This window comes from Pagrus major, chromosome 16, assembly GCF_040436345.1.
Source record: "Pagrus major chromosome 16, Pma_NU_1.0".
NCBI classification, from domain to species: domain Eukaryota; kingdom Metazoa; phylum Chordata; class Actinopteri; order Spariformes; family Sparidae; genus Pagrus; species Pagrus major.
The window spans coordinates 29267063-29284513 of record NC_133230.1 but is presented as its reverse complement, the minus strand read 5'-3'; the positions used below and the strand labels follow the sequence as shown (position 1 = coordinate 29284513).

Below are 17451 nucleotides of genomic sequence, written 5' to 3'. Positions count from 1 at the left end.
GGAGCAGGCGAGCGTCGAACCCTAACCCTAACCCTAACCCTAACCCTTGTTCAATAAATGTATTTGAACTGTAAGTCTATTCAGTGTGATCTTTAGTAAACTGTTTAACTTGCCATTATGAGTCAAGACAAAATTAGTTATTTAAAAACAATAGTTTGCTCAATTTGCAACTTTAAGTTCAAAAGCTGCCTTAAAAACATGAGTAACTTGAAATGCAATATAGTAAGTAGTTTGAACTCAAATTATCAGGTTTAAATGGTACAAAATCACCAGTTAAATAACTAGTATTACTGAACTTTATGAGTTGAAACAACATATAATCATAAGTTAAGTTAACAAGAGAAAGTAAGTTTTGTTTAATGCACAATGTAATATTGTAAGTAATTTAACCAGCCTAAAATTAATGGAAACAATCCAAGGGGGAGTTTTTGATTTGGCAGTGATAGCTAAACTCATTTATCTAATAATGCTCCATGAGTTTGTTCAATCATGTTTATGTTTCAAGGTGCATTTATCTGTCATCCTACAATACATGGGGTTGCACAATGAAATGCAAACTGAAGTCTGTTTATGCTAGCCATGTATGATTAAACATTTAAATTCAACATCATAGGATCATTTCCTTTATCAGTGGCCTCTAGTGGTGAGGCTGCAGGTAGCAGCCAAATGAATTCATCTGGTGGCTGCTAAAACAAGAAAGACCATTTTAGGCTGCTGTTCAAACATGTGGGTAGAACTTGGCAGAGTCTGTTGAAGAGGACCCACTTTCTCTGATTTTAATCACAGGTTAGCTGATGTAGAGTTTCAGAAAGGAACATGCTTACACTAGTAGCCTTGGGCGTTTGCAGGTATTATAAAAGAGCTGGAGCCTTTTCTATATACTTGCTGATCCACCCAGGCTCAACAGCTTCTCTCTCTGACTTGTTAGGTAAGATTCATTGCTTCATATTAAAGTTTTAAAACAAGTTGTTTCACACTTTCACTTAGTTGAACAACTTGTAGTATTTTCACAGTTTCTATTGTGTTAGTATTTTTACATTTCAGACTTTAAAAATCCCTGTTAGTGCAATCTTACGTAACACTCACAGACTGACTACAGAGTGGGGCAGTCACAGGTGTGGGGGACCTGCATTTGTAAGATAAAAGCCTCAGTGTTGCATGTGTTTTACCATTCCTGGGGGGTCTACACACTCAGTTGATGTATCTGGGACTAGATGCATGTCATAACTTAGAAATGCAGTCTGTCATGTGAGGCTAACGTCTCTGATAGCGAAAGTAAGACACTCTGCCACTATGTCATTATCAGGAAAAACAACAGTTGTACTGTCAACATCAGCAAGAGCAACAATATGTTGTATGTTGTATGTGCTTTCTCTATTTCTTACATAACAACTTATCTTGTTATGTGGGCGGCATTCCAAATGTTCACTTTCATGTTTCGGAATGCTGGACCTTAACTATTTTTGAAAAAAGGTGGCCATTCCGAACCTGAAAACCTGATCTTAACCATAACCCGGTCGGAATGGCGGACCGTCGGAATGGCGGTCCTTCGGAACGGGTGTCGCCCCCCGGTAAAGAAAGTGATGTGGAGGTTTACAGATAACTGGCAGCCACTAATGGTCTTTAGGAAATGTAAACAGTCATTTTGCCTGTGGTAGTATTTTATTTCCATGGCCATTCACTGGAGATTAATGTGCATGTTGCAGATATTTGCCTGCTTTGATATCTCAGTTTTGTCAACAGTTTTGTATTGCAGTTTTAAGAGACATGGTTTTTGCACAGCACTTTCTGCCTTTTTAGTGTGATGGAGAGCAATTCTTCCCAATTAACTGCATCCATGTACCCTGAAACTGTTCACAGTAACTAAAGTCATGCATGCTGACTTATCTAGAGACCTTGTATCTCCTCTTTGGTAATAGGCAGAACTGAACTGGGTAGAGAATAAAAGCTAGTAGGTATGTTGAAGAAACATCATACCCTAAATCAAACAATAGGTTATTGTATAGCATTGGCTCACTATTGAGGTAATGAAGAAACAGCATGCACACTGACTTACTTAGAGAGCTTGTTTTACACACACACACACACACACACACACACACACACACACTAAGCCTTTGACCCAGATTTATTATAATGCAGTTATGAAACTTGGATGTAGTTAAGATCAACATGAATGCCGAGTTTGAAGATGGGTGTGGTCTGACCCACAGTACTCATGTGATTATGTAATAATAACTAATGAGTATTCATGGGTGGGAACGTGAACTGTTGATGTACACTTTCACAAAACAAATTCACAAAATTCACTAAACCTGCACAAATAAGACAAAAAGAAACTGTGTAGGCCAATACTCAATGCACCCAGAAAGGGTGACAGACACCTATAACTGCATTGCTAAGGAAATAGTGTTTCAGTGCTTGAAATTGGCCCCTTTTCTAAGCAAAGAAGCCTAGCGCACCCCAGAGAGTTGATACTAAGTGAAGGGGTCTAATCGCAAAGGTCTTTTCACATTTGTCGTCTTTATTGGTCAGTAAAATAATTGTTCACTCTTGCAGTATGTTAAGCTATACACTATACTATAAGTTACACACTATAATGCTAGTTAGCTGCAATGTTGCTTAATTTTTTACTTTACACACATTTAGTTAAACAATAATACTAACCTTGTCTGCCATTTTACCAAATAGAGTTCAGAAAAAGTCAGTGAATCAGTTCCTCTGAACGCTTCTTCCAGTACGCAAGAGGTTTGTAATAGAGTGCTGTAGGGATGATTTTTGTAGGCTAATCCAGAGGTAAGCATTTCCCTGGTTCCCTCAGCAAAAAGCCTATGAGATTTTTCAATTGGATTTTGGATTATCGCTCAAAATAATCTCTGTGTCAAACGTGATAGTTCATGATATTTACACATTTTGTCCAGCATTGTTCAGCATGAAATGAAGCTAATATGGGATCAATCAGGAAGAATCTTCTTGGGTTTATGTTAGTCATTCTTATTCCATTCTTTTTGAATTTGCCCCTTCCACTGCAGTCTGTTGTATTTGTTCATGATGTCTTCTCTCCTGCACAGAACTCAAACACAGCAGAAATGGCTACGCCAGGTGTGTGCATGAAAATCATTAATGCACGACACAACAAAGATGGTTTCGGAACTATCTCCAACCCTGAGAAGTTCCTCAACCAAGACTACCAGCTACTGAAACAGTACTGTAACATCAATCGGGTAAGGTATGTCGACGATATGTTCCCCCCTGACAGGAGGTCCATCGGCAAAGACATACTGAGCCCTTCTGATCTATCCAAAGTGAAGTGGGAGAGACCATCGGTGAGTGTTTTAGTGGCTAAAAAAAAAGATGTGCTCCGATCCAACTAAATGTAATGGTTAAACAAGCATGTAAGACAGCAACACTGATTCAGTTGTAGAAGGGTTAGGGTTAGATCATTATCCCGTTGGCTAAATGTTCACTTTCTTAATCTGTCGCTTGTCCTTGGTAAGGGTCCAGGGCGGCATTCCGAAGGGCCTGCTACCAAAGATTTAGTATAAAGTGGGATTGTTGCTTAAGTTCATCAGAAAGCTGCATACAGTCACAAAGCATTGTGTTGATTTCCTGTTATATTGGCAGTGCTACAAATCCTTTCACATAACCAATTCCTCTGAAGGTATTGCTGTATGTATCTTATTCTCAAGGATAAACATCAAAGGTCAAACACAAATCTGACAAAGTTAAGTATTAGGCCTACTGCCTACTTATATTGTTAACTGACATTTATGCTAATATTAAACCTATAACCTGTTATTTGTTGTCAACAATTCCTCTGTTTCAGAAAATTGCTTCCAATCCATCTTTTGTTGTCGATGGAGTCTCCAGGTTCGACTTTGGTCAAGGCATGATTGGTAGGGAGGAGATCATACAAAAGTACCAATTGTACCAATTGTACCAATGCTTATTCCCTCTCGGCTGTGTTAGTATAGTTTGTAACCTGGAAAACTTCAGTGCACACCACTTGTAAAGCTCTCTCCTGCCTCCTCAGGAAACTGCTGGTTTCTTGCGTCTATCGGAGCTCTGACATTCCAGGATTTCATCTTTAATCAAGTTGTGCCTCTTGAGCAAAATTTTGATGATGAATACTGCGGGCTGTTCCACTTCAGGGTAAACCACCAATCATTGGCAAAAAAATTTTGTTTAAAAGTCGGTCCTGCTGAATGGTTCATATTTAATTTATTATATTACATTTTTTACATATTTTTTCTCAACAACTCAGTTCTGGAGATTTGGAAGGTGGGTGGATGTGGTGATTGATGACAAGCTACCGACAATCAATGGGAGACTGATCTTCGTTCACTCCAAAGACCCAAATGAGTTCTGGCCTGCTTTGCTGGAGAAAGCCTATGCCAAGTATGGTAAAACAGTGTATTGTTTCTCAATCATTAAATGTATTTTCTCAGAGTGACATTTGTCTTATTTCTGGAGTATCTGTGTTAGTAATTTCACATCCATTTGTGTCAGGGTGTGTGGTTCCTACTCGGACATGAATTCTGGAACTCCTTCCGAGGCTTTGGTGGACTTTACAGGTGGTGTTCACATCTGTATCAACCTGTCAGACCCTCCTCCAAACCTTTGGGAACTGATGTGCAGAGCTGGCAAATCCAAGTCACTGATAGGCTGTGGTACACCTCAAGGGGTAAGCTAGCTGGTTCTCTTTATAAAATTGTACTGTTACTGTCTGGGGTGTCCACCTGTCCAGCAGAGGCCTGTTTGATAAAAGCATTTGAAGGCTAGGGTGATCTTAAACCATAGTTACAAAGACCAGTATGATATTCAAAAATTACATATTTAAACACATGTTTTTCTGTGGCCTCAATCTCTGGTATCTGAAAGATAGCTGTTGACCTTTCTAGCTGCTAAAATTTTCACTTGTCATAGGAGTAACATTTTGATGGTATGGTTCGTTAACATTAGGTGTGTGAATAAGTCATTGTTCTTATGTGGAATGGCAAGGTGCCAGGATGTCAGGCTACCAAGGCAGAACATGTGAATACTTCAGCAAGCTTTTTTTTCACAGGTAACAAAGGACTATTCTTGTTTTCCTCTCGACCCATCTACATTAAATAACAAAAAGTGATCATGGCATTTAATGGCTTCCAAATATTCTCTGATATAACTTTAATTTATCATCTATAGGTCTACTGGGACGTGTGGGAAAAAAATGTGCAGAAACATACATGTATCACACAGGAAATTAACTTCTATATTGTGCATAGATATGGTGGCAACATCAAGAAATAGCTATGTATTATGTAGATTACTGAGCATGCCTGAAAGCTTCAGACTCATGAGCTGCTGTGTTTGAATCAGTACCCTAGACTGTATGTAAAGATTTAGGACTTTTCTCCACGTTCTCCTACTGTACAAAAATGAAGCCAAAATATCATAGATACAGGCGCTGCCATCTTGTACTGGTGATGTAATTTGGAGCCAGAGTCTGTACAGTAGTCACAGTCATTTCAGGCGAGTCTTGCCATTTAGAAGCTATCTTGGAAATGCCCCAGGCAGTTATTTTAGGCTAACAAGAGCAGAGCTGAAAATGAATGTCCTGATGACTTTTAATTACGGGTGCTCCGACTGATTGGGCACTGATCTTTATCAGCTGATATACATTGTAAAAAGTTTAACTGGTGGTCTCAATAGAACCTGATCAGAAGAGCTGATCAATAAACTTAGGAGACAGTTTCTCTATGCCCTGTTACAATGTCACTCACCACAGGACTGTGCTGCTCACTGGCTGATAACAGCTAACTAGCTTACCTCCTGCCAATATCAATATGGATTTTCAGTGCCCTCTTGGTTTAACCAGCGCAACATATTAGCAAGGTCCTGCCAGCAAGCCATTTGTGACTGAAGGGATAGATGGACCTGTACCGCAGAACAATTTTCGTTATGGTAGGGTTCTCACGTTGAGTTGCCAGCAAGTGATTTTAACTAGTGCTGACACAGCGCTAGTTAAAGCCTTAGAGCACGAGAGCTAACAGCTTACAGCTGACTAAACTAAAGGCTTACAATAGAGGCACACAGTGAGAGTTTCTGTTCAGAGGAAAATGAAGCGTTGAACAGTGAACTGCAGTTAATGTAACAACACAACAACTTTACACTAAATAAATGTACTGAAGTAGACTACTTCATGTGAGTACAGTTGACTTCCACCTCAATGTCGAGGCTTCTGTCTTCTTCAATGTGTACTGTCCAAGAAGGGTAGACTGTCTCCTCTGACATCTTCCCGTGTGAACTTGATGTTATTGTCCACAGTATTTATATGTTCTGTGAAGGCTTCAACTTCCCTTGTTTTGACCCAGGTGTCCCCACATACCTGAACCAGTAGCTAGGAGCAGTTCCTGTGAAGGTAATCAAGGCTCTGCTCTCAGCTTCTTCCATGTAGTGTTTGGCCACTGTTGGGGACATCGGTGAGGCCGTGGCACAGCCAAGGACAAAGCCATTGACAGGCCATTATATTACAGACTGTCCCCCAGGAAGCCATCCCATGTATATATGGACTCACCAAGATACACAAGGAAGGAGCACCACTCAGACCCATCAGCAGCAGCATCAACTCAGTTACCTATAAAATATCCAAGCACTTAGCCAGTATCCCAGCTCCTTTGGTTGGTAAAACTCAATACCACATCAAAAACTCACAGGATTTCGCCAACAAGGTGAGAGAAATAACACTGGACTCAGACAAAACTATGGTTTCTTATGATGTCACATCACTTTTTACATGCATTCCCACTCAAGAAGCGGTAAATCGGTGAAGAAACACCTGCTACAGGACAGCACTCTGTCTCGCAGAACCAACTTCACAACAAGTTGAGAGCAGAGCCTTGATTACCTTCACAGGAACAGCTCCTAGCCACTGGTTCAGGTATGTGGATGACATCTGGGTCAAAATCAGAACAAGGGAAGTGGAAGCCTTCACAGACCATATAAATGCAGTCGACAATAACATCAAGTTCACACGGGATGATGTCAGAGGAGACAGTCTGCCCTTTTTTTGCTGTGCAGTACACATTGAAGAAAACAGAAGCCTCAACAATGAGGTGTACAGAAAACATACACACACAGATCAATATTTGCTGTTCGACTTTAATCACCCACTGGAACACAAGCTGGGGGTCATCAGAACCCTAAACCATCGGGCTGAGACCGTGTTCAGAAAGACAGAGGGGAAGGAGAAGTAACAGAACCATGTGGCTACCCAAACTGAACCTTTGTCAAAACCTTTGATAGAGGAGTAAAGGAATCTGTCTGTGTCAAACTGGAACGACCGTCTTTGAACAGAGGAAGTGGCCTAAGACATTACTTATCACCCACCTACAATGCTGTACTGAGTTCCCTCCCCAGACAGCTTATCAACCATTCACACCTGGGCTCACCTAACCCTAGCAACCCACATGAAGGCCGTTTGGGTCAACAACCCACAAGTGGCCCTAACAACTCTGAAACTCAGAGCTCACACGTGTCCTTAACGACTCTGTAAGGACACTCCCACACAGAGTTCATAGCCTGCAAACTCCTCTCCAGTTAGTTAGAACTGAAGAAGCCTCTTGGATGAGAGGTGAAACGTCTTCAAGAAACTGAAACATGTACGGTTGCTTACGATACGGCACTTAGAATTACTATGACCTGGATGACTGAGAACCTTCATTAACATACATGCTTATGTAATATGGTTAGCTAACTGGAAAACATTAACGCGAGTATGCAAGCCTGGATGACTTTTTAACTGCTACTTGTTTACATTTTTAAGACTAGCTTGGTTACCTAGCTAAATAATACCAAACCTGTCAATGGTCATTTATCATATGGTTAAAGAAAAGTGCACAAGACTACCTGCAATGATTACATATGCAGTATCTATATCTTCTAGGACACATCTGCCAACACTGTACTACCAAATGGATTGGTCCAAGGCCATGCCTACACTGTCACAGGTGTGAAAGAGGTGAAGGATTGCATTTGTTTAAAAGTATATAGCCAAGTGTAGTTATTTTTTTTGGCAAATATCAATTGTATTTTCTCTGGTAACTGTTGAACAGGTGATAAGCCGAGGGCAAACAGTGAACCTGGTGCGTCTGTGGAACCCCTGGGGCCAAGGAGAGTGGAACGGAGACTGGAGTGATGGGTAAGAATGTTACTGTGACCATTCAAAGAGAAATTGCTTTGATATGTTTCATGAGGAGAAAAAACAGTGAGATTATTATTTTGTCTTTATTTATTTAAAGACTGATTTGTTAACAATTCATGCCTGCTTTTGTGCCGGATAATTATGTTCTTGTAGGTCAAGTCTAAAGGAATTGAGGACATTCAGAAGAGAGCCATGAGAAGCCTTTTTCTGGTTGACTTGTTTTACAACCCAGTCTCATATGAAAATGGGTAATAGCTACGTTGGTCCACAGGGCAAAATTTAGTAGTTTCACAATAACCCCCCTTAAATTGTGAGTTGTCTACAATTTTTTTTTGGCCTATTCTTTTCTATTGCCTGCGTCCACGTCACGTGACCGTCAACTTTCTGGCTGCGCCCTACAGATGATGTATTTTTTCTTCTTCTGTGGATTTCCGACAGCTAGTATAACCCGGACGTTAAGCGCCAATTTTAACCTTACCTTTTCCTAGAATAAGAAGTAAAAACTGAATTGAGAGTACAGTGGGGAGTTTAAGGGGATGCTAAACGCATTTGTGCAATCAGATTTGAAATATGTAGTTGTTAAATGGGTGAACATTTTAACCATAATTTATTAAGATTTGACAGCGCCCCCATTTGTTGACTCTACCCACTTGATAGCTGCGGTCTAGAGCTCTTTTTAACAGTCGGTCCCATATCTATAGCCCTTTTTGTTGCTGAATTATAAGATGTTAAACATGCACCCAGGTCAAGGTTCAAAGGTCAGTATTTCAAAGCAGGAGACATGCTGAGGTAGAGTTTCAGAGAGGACTTTGAGGGCCCAGTATATAAAATGAAAATTTTTGTTTGTCAACAGGTTTAGCTCTGAAAATTACATACTTTGGTCACTATTTTCACCTAAAAAGAAAAGAAAACAAACATGAATAGCGGTCTGGCTGATTATGAATAACCAATAGGAGGGGGTAGGGGACTAGGCTCTGGCTCTCTCTCTCCATTCCACCTGACCAGAGACGCAGTCAGTCAGCCTGGAGGCTGGCTGTGGTGTTACATTTTGTTTTATGTTTATCTGATGGGCACGGTAGTCTAGTATTCGTGGCTTTGTTTCAGTTAGGTTTAGTTGTTTCCTTGTGTTAGGGTAGAAGGTTAGTCTCCAGCTCTGACGGCCCTGGTGGGCTGGTCTGGGAGGCTGCCCTTTATTATGTTTATTTTGGCCGGCCCATCAGTTTGGTTTGTTGTTTGATTGTTAAGGGGTTTTCCCCTTTGTTTGGTTGGTGTTCATTTAATAAATGTATCTTCCTTTAAACTGCAACTTGCTTGTCAGTTTTGTGTTAGACCTCTTTTGGTGTACCTCCTGTAGGGGGTCGTAACAGTCACACTCAGATATTTGACTGATAACTTTCAAGTTTCCTCTTTGGAGGTGGTTCCCTTAAAATGAGTGCAAAAGCATTGAGATTCCACTACAATAACATTGTGGTATTGCTACTTTTACCTAAGTAAAAGCTCTGACTACTACTTCCACCCCTTACCCAATCCTTAGCCAACAGACATGATACATTTATTTGTCCAGTTCATTTTGCTGTCTTGTACAGTCATCCAATTTGTGGCTGATGGGTCAAAAAGTATATAAGTATAATCTCCTCAGCTATATTTGTTTTCATTTCTGCATAACAACGCCAAGCACACTAAGGATGTTTTGAACAGAGCCCTGAGATGCCTCTAGCTGTCTTAAGGCCTTGATGTTTTCCACCAATTCGTTTTAGTTCTTTCCCCTCCAGGCCAGTAAAGTTTTGGTGAACAGCAAATGCAGCATGTTGACATTTGGTCAAAGGAATATCTGTTGACCTTTTCCTTCAACGCTAACACACAATGCCAGGATCTGAACTTGTGCAACAGCCTGCCACACCTGTGTGCTCTTGGCCCCAAGCTTATGCTCTGTTTTGTTTGTTTTAACTTCTGTTAGAGCTAGCGTTGTTTGTGACAAGTCAGTCCTTGACGGGGAAAGATTACTGTTGTCCATTGATTTTTTTGATGGTTTGTGGCTTGGAAGTGTGCCCCATTACCTCTTGACTATTTTGGCAGGGCCAAGAGCACACAGGTGTGACAGGTGAACCTGTGCAAATCCTGGCACAGTGTGGTCTCTTCAGTGGAAAAGTCATCATGTGTAATTTTCTGTTAACAAAGCTTAACTTGCACAGACTGAAAACTGTCACAACCAGTTTGTGAAAAGAAGTCATGACCGTGAGAGACTTCTGAAGCTTCTGTTCAAAACATCCTGTGTGTACATAGTACTGTCAAGCAAAAACACACCAAATATCATGAAGGAGATTATACTTCAAAAAGACACATAGACATATGTTATGTGAAGAGCTGCAGTATGTGTTGTAACTTGTCTCTTAATGTTAAGAACAGTATCTAACAGTATTACCTCTCCTCTCCCTTCACTGGTTAAAGGTCGCCTTTGTGGCAAACTGTGAGTCCTCAAGATCGTGAGATGTGCCTTTCCATTTGTGATGATGGCGAGTATTGGTAAGCACGCTGAAATCAAAATTTGAAAAATGTTTCAAAAAATATTTTGATATTTTTTGTATTTGAAAACCTCAGCTTTACATACTTAAAGTATAGCGTATAAAAATAAATTATATACAAAATAATTATGCATTGATGCAGATTAAATTGGCCAACCTCAACTGATCGATGCAGAATAACTAGTGAATCTCAGACTAATCAGCAGTGTGTTGTCTGAATTAATTTCTGATGCAAACAGGATGCCCCTGAAAGCCTTCTGTGAGTTCTATTCAGATCTCGACATATGCTGCCTGTGTCCTGATTTCCTGGATGGAAGCTCTTCTTGCCATTGGAAGACGTCCTTCTATGAGGGCAGATGGGTGGCAGGAACCACTGCTGGAGGATGCATGAATAATAGAGGTACTTGCAGGATATCTGGGCTCTCAGAGGCAGTGTATGGAGACTTGAGGGTGACAAATTGGGACATAATAGTTTACAGTGTTTTATTTTAATAATGTATATTTTAAATGCAAATTTAATGAATCAGGTTATAATTGATTTATAAATGTATTTAAAAATGCCACCAACAACATCTCTATTGAATAGCCAGATACTTTAAAAAAATACACACTGTTTTTGTAATATTGACAATGGAATACGTAATAGAATATTATATATTATATATTAGTATTTTAATGGATCAATTTATCACCTCTGTTTGATGAGTTTATTAACTGATGACATCTCTTAACGGAGAGATATTAGGCTCATTTCATTATGAGGTTCATAATTTCATATTGGGTTGCTACTAGAATAGGTTTGCATGTTTTAGTGCGCAAAAAGCACATTAGTTTACTCATACTGTACAGTGCTGCAACACTGTAGTCCCCCTCTGTCGGAAACGCTCTGTTTTAGCTCCTGTCTCTTTAAGGCCTTAGTGACATCACGGAAGTAAAGGCGTGACTACTAATGAGGCGTTTCAGGCACTTCAAGAGCAGTGTTTTCTGTGCAAAGGAGGAACTCCTGTTGGTGCGGACTTTGGGCTTTTTAACTGTGAAGACCTTTTACATGCACAAGAACCTTTATAACAACCTGAAAAACACGAAAAAGCATAATAGGTCTCCTTTGAATATCTACAATTATTCTAATCCCCATACCAGGTTCCATAAACAAAGAGTGCAGAAGTTGCAGAGGATGGATGAACAGGATTGTTTTTATATTCTTCAGATTCAGCCTTTTCTTGGAAAAAATCATGAAATGTAAAATATTTTTTTCCTTCCAGACAGCTTCTGGACTAATCCACAGTATCGGGTCAAGATTGACAAATTACTCAGTGAATGTTCTGCAGCACCAGATGAAAAAAACATGCTGGTGTCTCTCATGCAAAAGCCGGACAAGAGGAACAGACGCCTGGTCCAAAGTCTCCACATCGGATTCTCTGTATTTGAGGTAAGTATTACCTTTTACTGTTTCTGTGACAGTGTTAGGACAATTATTGGCATGTCATGCAAAGATATAGGGAAGTAGCTGTTTTGTGTTTTTTTTTAGTATTGACGTTTTGCAGCTCATATCATTTAACAAAATGTATCAGAACAACATAAAAATATATAAAAAGCTCTTCAAGTAATCTTAAATGCAGCTTATCCCTAGTCTCAAGTATTGTCTAACTTTTACATGAGGACTTGAACACTCAAGTTTTAGTAAATAATACATGAATAATAAATATGAGCCCAAAAGTGGTTAATAAATTCCATTATTTTTATTTGCATTGTTTTATGTTGTCATCATTTCACTTGAACTAATTCTGTTTTCTCCCACCATGAACTCATTTCTTTCAAGGTGACTGGAGACGTAAGTAACATTTTTAGCCCAAACCTCACACAGTTATTGCTTCCTCTGCACTGCATGAAGAATGATATAAACTTCACAGAAATTAAATATCTATTTGTTATTGGTATTATAGTACAAGGCACAGAGGGGGAAGTTCCCAGCCTCTTTCTTCAACACCCACGCACCTATTGCCCAAACTAAAACCTACATGAACGCACGTGAGGTGATGGAGTTCCTCATGCTGAAGCCTGGTGAATATCTGATTGTGCCGTCCACCTTCAACGCCAATGAGACAGCCTCCTTCATCCTGACCATTCTCTCCAAGGCAGAGACCCACGTCCAGTAAGTCACATGCAACATACTAATAAGCCTTTAAAAGGTCTAGTAACTGTAATGTCATTATCAAATTTCAAATTGTAATCGCTAATACTGCTCATTACTTACATAAGTACTCACATTACTGTACTGTGTCTAGTTGTTACTGCCCAACACTGCCTCCAACAATGTACTGATGTCTAATGTCTTTCCTTCCAGTGAGAATTCTGGAGGCCATAACCACGAACACATGGAAGTCGAACGGGTGTGCAACATTTTAAAATCCCTTTTTCATTTTGGTATTGCTTTTGTGTTACATGTTGTTTGCTATGTTGATTACATTGATAGCATATGACACATACATATTGTCCAATGCATTAATTCATTTTGAAGCTGAACGCATTCTCTCTTTTGCAGCCCACACCAGTCACAAACAAAACAGATGACGACAATAAGAGAACCTTGTTCCGTCAATACTCTGATAAGGTAAATTATGTTGCTAAAGCTAGTTTAAATTGCATTATATCAACCTGATGATATCACTATCTGACAAATCTAAGGTGTCAAAAATTTACATCAAGCACCTCAACGTAACTTGACATTAACATAACCTGACATTAAAGCAATAGCTGAACATTGTTTTGGGGGTGCATGGGATCCGTTGTGTGAGAGTCAGCAGCTGGATTTTGCACCCACGGTCAGTAGTATTAGTAGGTGTATAAGCAAACAAACAAACAACAACCATAATGACCATTATTCATTGTATTATTACATTTGTGGGAAGTTATTACAATAAAGATTTTCACTTCCCCACAAACGTAATAAATCCCTGCAAACGTAATAGTTAGGCTATTACATTTGTGGGAAATCACGTGTTACGTTTGCAGTAGGCAGCGGGAAAATGTATTACATTTGTGGGTTTTATTACATCAAATTCTGCAGATTTTTTTGTTCATTACAACACCTCTTTTTGGAGTTCTCTGTCCTCATTGGATAAAGTGGGCAGGGATACCAGAAAATTGCTTTTATCTTTTACCTCATGAGCAGGGGGAGGAGAGACATGGGTTACTGACCAAACACTCAACAGTAATGACTGTTGGAATACAGAGCTATTTAACAATGAATGTAAAGAATGTAACACCTTAATACTGAAACATTCATGTTTGTGCTGCATTTTCTGTTTGAGCTGTGTCATTGTCATTTTTTTTGCTGCGACTTTTCTCCTTACTGCTCCTTTGGATCAGGAATTTTAAATTTAGGGTCTTTTAACTACACCTGTGATTCCTATCAAACCTATAAGGTATAGGAGACTATTACTTACTATTTAATATAAAGGTAAATATTATTATGATGACCACCATGTGAGCCAAACGTAAGTCTTGTTTTCATTTCATTTCCAGTACGAAGAAGTGGATGCTGAGCAGCTCCAGACGCTTCTCAATGAGCGAATCCTGAAAGGTTTGACAGCTTATGAGATAAAACAAAAACATATCCAGATATAGTAACCTTGTGTAGCACTACTATGTTGTTGGCTTTAGGGCAAATTAAGTGTCCTGCATTTTTTCCATATGTTTATTTAGGAGACCTGAAATCTGGAGGCTTCAGCACTGATGCCTGTCGCAGCATGGTTGCTCTGATGGATGTATCCTACTGTGCACTACATTGTGAAGTGGTGTCCTAGAAACTTTTTTCTCCACCTGAACTGCTTACCAGCATTTTAGGGGAATTTCTCACAGTAAATGTAGTTACATAAAACTAATAAGTAGTGTACATGCTAGCACCTGCCTGCCCTTCTAATGTTTTCTCAACACAGGTTTAGATTTAAAGGTCAGACTAGGACATGAAACAACATGCACTGCTTCAATACCTTAATGATAGGTTAGACATCAATTACTGGCAAACTGAATGGCGAGGAATTTGTTCGTCTGTGGAACAAAATCGTCATGTACAAGGTAAAAGGAACCAAGTGAAGGTGAAAGATTTTCAAATTAAAACAAAGATGACTCTTAATAATTCCAGACTTTAATGCAGGGGTAGAGTGTATCCTATGCTGTGTTGAGCTCAGAGTTTAACAGCTGTCTTCTCATTAACCAGGACATTTTCTTCAGCACTGATGTTTCGCAAACAGGAACACTGTCACTGAATGAGCTCAGGAACGCAATCATGGCTTCAGGTATATAATTAACCACTTCTTACTGAACCTCTAGGGAAATATAGTAAATGAAACATATTGAGTCCTTTTTTTTTAAGTTCATAATTTGTTTTGGTTTACTTCTAGAATAGATTTACATGCTCTAATGCTAAAAACAAAAAAAAAACAAAAAACAATGCATCAGTTTTCTTATACTGTCCATTGCTGCAGCACTGAAACACTGTTTTTAGCTCTTGTCTCTTTAAGGCCCCCTTCTGAATACCCAGTTTGCTCTGATTGGTCAGCTCATACAAACCTGAGCCAAAAGCAACAGAGCTGCTGTGCTAAATCAATTGTTACATGCCAAACTAGCTGCTAGGCATTAATTATGCAAATGTTTGACATGGTGACATAGTGTGATGTCACAAAGTCACAGTTAAAGGGGGGACTACTAATGACGCATTTCAGGCACTTCAGGAGCAGTGTGTTCTGTGGGAAACAGGAGCATCCATTAGTGTGGGCCTTTAATATGCACAAGAACCTTTTATAACACACTGAAGGAAAGGAGAAAAATGAAACCATGCACCAATGCACCAGTCATTAAAATCTAATGTCTGGTGCACAACAATGGCAAATACTGTTTTATAATTGCTTGTTTTTAAAAGTTTTTGATGCAATACAATGCTACTCAGGTGCTTAGATCCTCTAAATGTACCAAAACAATGTTGTCAAAAGTTAAAGTTGTGCATTCAACTCCTACATCAGAGGCATCGTAAGATGATTAGAGAGAGAAATGAAGAAAGGTCAAATTTTGGCTACAGAAATTCACCTAGATATTTTGGACTTTTCTCAGCTCTTTGCTTTTTTGTAGTGAGAGGGTTTTTTGTTGCAGTAGACAGGATCAAGCATGTACCAGGACCTGTTGAAGGTAGTGTTTAAGACAGTTTGACAAGAGTATTTTGGCTATACTCCAAATGTTTCATTCACAAGGAGTTATTACAGTAGAGCATGCTCATCTGTCACCACTCATTATACTCCTGAGCTGATGATAGTGTCATGTCAATGACAACACAACAGACATGTTGATTTGTTGTAGTATGAGAAATACAGGTCTTACTCATGACATCAACGATGGGTCTGTTGTATTCTTGTATCATGGTAAACCATGACAGTGTTTAATACAATCAAAAACAATCTGCAGATTAATGAATAATGAAAACAAGTTATTTGCAGTCTTAATATAATTAACACTTGAACAATACATGTTGGTCAGGAAAGAGGATCAGCGATGATATGCTGAATCTGATGGCTCTGCGCTACGGCTCCTCGTCTGGACAAATAACACTGGAGAACTTCATCAGTCTCGGCCTTCGCTTCGACTGCATCAACAGTAAGTACATTTGAACAGCTGATAATATACTGTAACTCGTTGGCTTTGAGTTGGTTTCTCTGTGTGTTCGTCCTTACAGTGCAATACAAATTAAATCATTATTACCATCAAAGAGAGTGCTGGAGTAATAAGAATATACTGCATGTCTTTCTCAATAGAAATCTTCAGCCAGTTGTCTGATGGAATGACCATGACTCTTCGTGAATCAGAGGTAATACATTAAGTGTTACATTTCTTGAAATTTGAAGGTAGTTTAAGGTTTGAACCTTTGACAACCTGCACAGCTGCTGATTTAATACAGAGGGAAATATCTCAAATATTTTAAATACCATTCCCACAGTGTGTTAAGTGTGTTTTTCTAGAAAATATAACATGCTTGTACCACATATAGTTTTTTGTGATTAAATGATCATGTTTTTAACCAGTGTTACATGTGCATTGATATAATCTATTCCCCTCTAATTTGCAGTGGATGTACCTTTCGATGTACACCTAACCTGACAAGAAAAGATCAACTGCAGGATTTGTCTGGAAACACAGCAACACATGATGTGAAAGATAATAAACGAAAACTTTTTTTTTCTGCAAATGAGCTTAATCATGGTATGAAACAGCAAGGCATTTACCGCTAAGTTTTCTAATGTAAGGGGTGTAACAAAAACTGGGTCCTCCCTCCTCCTATTTTTGTCCTGTGTCACACTCTTTCCCACTTTGTTTTACCATAGTAGAGTGGGACAACAAACAGGACGAACCTGCACAGCAAAGCTATTGAAGACAGAGGACAGGCAATTGTAGATTTTAAAAAAAATGTAGATAGCAATGACAAAAATACAGTTTGGGATTGTATCTTATGAGTGTGTTGTCATTCTAAGGTTAAAAATCTTTAATTTGTTACAAATGCTATGGTTTATTACTGATTTTTTTTTCTTTTTTACTTGATGTGAAAATAGATTTCAAAAACTTTTCAGTTGTGATCCCTTAACTTTTCATGTAGCACCATCACCAGGTCAATGTTTTACTTAGTCCAAGACTTCCTTAGCTCTACTTTGTTTTTAATGCTAACATATGTTAGCATGCTTATATGCCAAACTAAGATGGTGA

The 17451-nt window shown here is 39.1% G+C and overlaps 1 protein-coding gene across 1 annotated transcript; it reads left to right on the top strand.

The window, feature by feature from the left end:
• The first annotated feature begins 3089 nt into the window (after positions 1-3089).
• Positions 3090-16846, top strand: LOC141010837 (calpain-1 catalytic subunit-like). Its single transcript, XM_073483950.1, has 20 exons — positions 3090-3326; positions 3827-3896; positions 4034-4152; positions 4265-4398; positions 4510-4684; positions 7925-7999; positions 8094-8179; positions 10631-10705; positions 10944-11104; positions 11967-12166; positions 12654-12856; positions 13049-13085; positions 13247-13315; positions 14230-14287; positions 14410-14471; positions 14713-14781; positions 14924-15002; positions 16234-16350; positions 16509-16561; positions 16820-16846. The coding sequence occupies exons 1-20, from the start codon at positions 3090-3092 to the stop codon at positions 16844-16846; spliced, it is 2106 nt and encodes a 701-aa protein (XP_073340051.1).
• The last annotated feature ends 605 nt before the right edge of the window (positions 16847-17451 follow it).